Raw genomic sequence first — 6000 nt, 5'->3', positions numbered from 1 at the left:
CAAGGCTAAGATCATCCACACCTAATATTCCCAATTACTATGTACAGAGACAAAGGTTGGACAGTGAAGAAGGTTGATAAGAAAAATTTACTCATTTGAAATGTGGTGTTTCAGGAGAGCTCTACAGATACCCTGGACCTACAGAAACATGAACAAGTGGGTCCTAGAGCAAATTAAATCTGAAACACCATTGGAGGCAAAAATGACAAAATTGAAGCTGTCCTACTTTGGACACATCATGAGAAGGCAAGGTTATCTGGAAAAGACAACAATTCTGGGGAAAAATAGAAGACAGCAGAGAAAGAAGAAGATCAAATATGAGATTATTTGACTGCATAAAGGAAGCCATAGGCTTGAGTCTACAGGAGCTGAGCAGGGCTACTGAACACAGGAACTTGTGGACATCACTCATTCATCGGGTTGCCAGGAGGTGGAGCCCACTCAACAGTGTATAACACAGTTTTAGCAAACAGCAAAGGGAAAGTTGTCAAGTCAATGCAAATGGCATCTTTCCTCTTCTTTACTATTTTTATGTTTTCTCCCTTCCTTTACTTCTTCTCATTAGATACTACCAGTAGACATAATATCATTACATTTGAAATCATTTATTGTCATCCCTATCAATAAAGTACCTGCAACTAACTTTAATTTTAAGAGAAAATAATAAATGTGGGAAGCAAGCAAGAGTATATAAGTATATTATCTTTCACTAAATAAGTGGTTCATTAATTATGACATAAGATCATTATTTTTATAGTTGGTATCAACATATTGTGGTTATAGACAACTAATTAAAATGAGAGAATTGTGTACAAACTGAAATTATTTCCAAAGGCCAGAGGCAAGTTGTTGCATGCTTCTTACTCCCCAGAAAGCAATGCAGATGGAGAAAAAAATCTGAAGAAAGAAAACACAAAGAGGAAAAACAATTAAAATTAAATCAGTACCTTCATTCAACCGAGTTAAAAATATGGATAAAATAAGCATAATATTTTCAACAGTTAGATAATTCAAATTAAATGTAGCAGTTGTTCACTGATAGAATTTAGCCAAACCAGCTAAAAACATGCTATGTGAAGACAGGAGTGGAAGTAAGATGTTTTGTCTCTGTAGCTTTTTCTTTTTTTATATATACTCACAAATCTGAGTCATTTATAGGGATGGGGCTATATAAGTCAGATATTGAATGAAACAGAACTTTCTTCTAGCACTTGGGCATACCACTTATTGTATTGTAGTAAATGATCTCATTGTTTATAAAGCTTAAACTTTTGGAAAGGGAGAAATAAAAACATTATTAAAAACTAATTTCTTTCTAAGGCAATATGATCCAGCATTTTATGAACTTTACCCAACATGAATTAAATTATAAACACTACTGCTGACTTATCTTCTCAATCTTTTGATCTTATCAGGTATAAAAATATAAATGCAAAATTCTTTTTAAAATTGAAGATGTAACTACATCATAATAAGCATTCATAAGAGTTTATTGAGTTTATTCTTTACTTTCAAGTAACACCACATATTCCCAATAAATCACCAAAAATTACCCAAATGAAATTCTTGATTTCTACTGATGTGAATAAAAATGACTATAGCGTCATCCTTAGTAAGAATTCTTGGTTGTAGAACTTTTCACAATTAATAATCAAAATGCCATAATGAATGTGTTCTACTTCACTTGAGGTAAAATCCAAGCACTAGTCATATTCTTTACCCCGTCAGATCTTTCCTAAGCTAACTCTTCCTCTTATAATTACATATGTACTAAAGCTATAGGATTGTTTATATGATCATCATTTTTGGTGTTACTAGTATGATAATGAAAAAGAATAATGCCCAAACAGCAAGGTTAATGAGATCATTGTGTAAGAGTTTCCCTATCTTTTGTGTGTGTGTGTGTGTGTGTGTGTGTGTGTGTGTGTGTGTGTGCAAACTTCCTCTCCAAACTATTATAATGTGTCCAGTTTCCTCTTCCCAGGAAGAAGATCGCTATTTGTGAAAGATCCATAAAAATATGCAAAGGAGCACATTTAAGTAATAAGATGGAGGCATAGGAAACCTTCTGGAGTGATGGACTGAAGTGAAGTCAAGGCCATTAACTGAGGCCAGCCACTAATTCACAGAAAATACTCTGAACTGTGTTAATTTTTCTATTAAAGACTAAACATGGAAAACAACAGCAAAAAGATCCTCCTAAACATTGATATTTATATTTTATGGGTAGGTTGTTCAGTTTCATGTGAACTGTCTGGTTTCTAGAGAACCCTTATCCTTTACATTCTCAAATCTGAGTGTTTTCTTCAAATCCCTGCATTCCTTTGAGCCTATAACATCTACGATATGAAAAAATATCCAAAATAAAATCAACAATTACATTGAAGCAGAAGTCAAGAATAGCATTAACATTTTGGAGTTACCTCAGAAATCAAATACAATATATTTAAAGTCTGGTTTTGCTTTTGTTTCTTTTGACTGTAATTCAAGAGACATGACCTCATGGGATTTCTTATGATGGTTCCAGATAAAATAATACCAGGGTTGGAGGGTATTTTTGAAAGGCCTTATATTATGCAATGAATTTATTTGTCTATGATGATAGGTTAATATTGACAGAGAGATAGCTGAGAAGACAACTTTCAAGTGAGAGATAAACCTGTAACATCAGGATAAATAGTTTATTTTGGTTCCATAATAATCCTTAAGCAATTAATGGGTACCTTGTGTTGTACAGGGTCCTGAAATCTGAAATATATTTGATAATAGGAGTTTTTATTGGTTTTGAATCTAGTGCCCAGGGATCATAATTATTATTTCCATGAGTGAAGGTTGGGGAAGACAATTTAAGTGAAACCTCTAAAACTGCATATAAAATCTCGTAAATATGTCATAATTCTTCCCTTCCTCAATTCCTACCCCTTAGATGATCCAGTTTCACCTGAGGTTCCAGAAATATTAATAACTTCTGACATAGCAAGAGAGTGAAAAAGATTACAATTTCAGTTCATGCCTTTGTCGTTAATCAACCATTGTACAACTAAATCTCTCCCCTTTTGAAACTATAATCAATCTCTGGCGGGGTAGCTCAGTTGGTTAGAGCATCTTCATGATACACCGAAGTTGTGGGTTTGATCCCCAATCAGGGCACACAGAAGAATCAACCAATCAATTCATAAATAGGTGGAACAACAAATCTCTCTCTCTCTCTCTCTCAAATAAATAAATAAATAAATAGGAAAAAATAAACTGTAACCAAGTACTATTATTTTAGGGAACATTCCTAACAAACACACAGATCTTGTACTTTCCAATTTTATAAAATGCTTTTAGAGTCTTCCCAAAAATTCAATATTGCACATTTTGCAGTTTTATTTTGTTTATCTGTGTTGTTGTTGTTTTCTAGGCCCTTAGGTTTTATCCCTCAAAGTGATGAGGGGTAAAAGTTGATGAATCATATGGGTCAGATTCAAATTAATGTTTAGGCTAGGCATTGTCATAGGTACCTTTTACAAGACTGTGATGTTTAATTCTTATAAGAAACCATGAAGAATTGGTATCCAGTTTGCAGATGAGGCAATGGCAACTCAGGATTTATGTGGTTTACCAAGAAATCACAAACTACAAAATTGCAGAGCAGAGATGATGTTTTTCATTTATTTAGTGCCCCCTCCACCCCCACCAGAAAATCTAACTGCACATCCTTGGAAGTCAGGTCAATGAATATGAACATCAATAGTGAATTCATTTCCCCTTTTTTAGTCATCACCTGCACTTTCCTGGTGATTTTTGAGTCAGAAAATGTTAAGTTTCTGAGACCTTTTCACAATCAATATTTTAAGCATAAATGGAGTTCTTATATATAATGAAATCCAGATTGGCACAGGAGCATAGAAATTACATGCAATGAATATGTCCTACTCAAAATATGTATAACCCTGAAATATTAACCCTGTCCCATTAGAAAATAAGTAGGAAAAAACAGATTTGCTTTTATATTTTTTAATATATGTCTGTGTGTGCACAATCTAAATATATTATTAATATAAAATTTTAAGCTATAAAATTATTTAATGTGTATCCAATATAACTCCTTGGTTATAACAGTCATTCCATTTTAATTTTTCCCTCATCCAATCTTTCTCTTAATTTTCATATCAAGCTTTTATTTTAGCTCTCCATAGTTGATGATTAAACATATCACTTGAGATCCATTCATTAACACATATCTCATTCAACTATTTGTTAAATGAAGATAGAATTATTACTTACACTAGTAGTATAAGAAAAAATGGCAACCATAGTTTTTTGCAAAATTCTTCTCTAGTCTACAGATACTATGTTTCTGGATATGTACAAACTCAACAAACACTTATTTTAGCCTAAATCTGAGCAAGTCCCATGATTTTAACACCTGGATCCAAAATATGTCAAGCCCTCGCTGTGCTAACACATCATTAATGGCCCTCATCTTCAGGCTATTTCCTTGACTTCCTAGGGCCCTCTACTCTGATGCCTGAACTTTGGCCTGCACAGATGCTCTCCATGTTTCCTCCACCCCTTTCCAAAAAGTTCATCAATTGGCAGGTGGCTAATCTGAGTCACTAAACTACACTAAAACCCAGTGGGAACGGATGTGTTATTCTGCTGGTCCTCCCCGTTTAAAAAAATGGCTCTATATATGAGCAAGTCAGGCATCTAATCTTAAATGAAAGATAAAGTATAAGAAAGTGTGCATGTAACCTCTCCTCAAACTGCTATCCCTTAAATTACAAAGTTATACCTATGTCCATATCCATCTCTCTTGGTTTAAATCCACCTACTGTATATATTGATAAATGACCTGGTGAGCAAAGACAATTAAATATCACCTTGAGAAGTGGACAAATTTTCATTAGAACTAGCTAGCAACATCTCACTTTGCAAAGCATTTAACCATTGGCTAAACATGTGAATAAAATAAAAGCTGTAACATACCCACAAGAGAAATAAAATCTCTGAAATAGTTCAAATTTATTTTGATTCCCAAACATGTATTTATTTATACAAATATGTATTGACATAGAAAACAGTCACTGAGATGTAATATCTCATATAATTATATGCCTATTCGTAGTGGTAATATAATTATAACTAACCTGTTCATTCAAATTTTTAAATCACTAAAATGCTGAATGAACAAGTTAGAGAAACAGTCATTTTGTAAATAATGGGTAAAATTGCTTGCTAAATTCTATATTGCTAAGGCAGAAACTTAAAATATTTTAAATATACAATATAATTTTTGTGAAGATTTGAAACTTAATCACTTTCAAGTAATTAAAAAAAAATGCGTTACCATTTACGTGGCTGTGTAAATAATTCTCCTGGAATGAATATCTCTTTTTGTATCCCTAACAAATAATAAGCTGTCTATAAAATGGAAGAGTAGATTTTTACCTAAAAAGTAGTTCTCTGATATTGATGAAGTTCATAAAATACCAGTTAATTGCCTATTTAACACAACCATAACAGTAACAATTAATTTTGATGGAAACACATTAGACATACAGAAGCTTTTATGAAATTCTTTGGGAAAAAAAAAGCAATTCTTTCTTAAATATACTTTTAAACATAATATACTGATTTTTTGAGATGACCATTATCTGTTGTACAGATAAGAGCTTAATCAGAGATCAAACTTGAATTGTTAGAAAATACCTCTATTTCCTAGTAATGCAAGAGAACAAGTGAATACAAATGGAAATTGGACTCAAATGTACTGAAGGTTCTTTTGAAATGAAAACATTAGGAAGATATTAAGTAATGGTAGATTGTTTCCCCCCCTAGAACTTTCTAAGACTACAATTTGACAAATGCCAACTCAAAAGAAATTGAGAATTATTCTCCCAATTATCCTATATATGACTAAAATACTGACATGCACATGCAGACAAACAAACAACAGGCTTAAAAGAACTTACAGACACTGTACCTCTTACTGGGAAGTTTTGTGTCTTC

The 6000-nt window shown here is 32.7% G+C and overlaps 1 protein-coding gene across 1 annotated transcript in view; it reads right to left on the bottom strand.

Annotated features, from left to right (window-relative positions):
* Positions 1-762: 762 nt before the first annotated feature.
* The window catches only part of AGMO (alkylglycerol monooxygenase), a 283516-nt gene continuing 278278 nt past the window's right edge, over positions 763-6000 (bottom strand). Inside the window, exon 13 of the mRNA XM_054726224.1 lies at positions 763-897. Within this exon, the coding sequence (XP_054582199.1) occupies positions 823-897 (75 nt within the window). The 3' untranslated portion in view covers positions 763-822. The remainder of the gene's footprint in view (positions 898-6000) is intronic.

The sequence above is a fragment of the Eptesicus fuscus genome, chromosome 14 (genome assembly GCF_027574615.1).
Source record: "Eptesicus fuscus isolate TK198812 chromosome 14, DD_ASM_mEF_20220401, whole genome shotgun sequence".
Taxonomy (NCBI): domain Eukaryota; kingdom Metazoa; phylum Chordata; class Mammalia; order Chiroptera; family Vespertilionidae; genus Eptesicus; species Eptesicus fuscus.
Note: the sequence above shows the minus strand (reverse complement) of the source record. Positions and strands in the feature narration are given on the sequence as shown.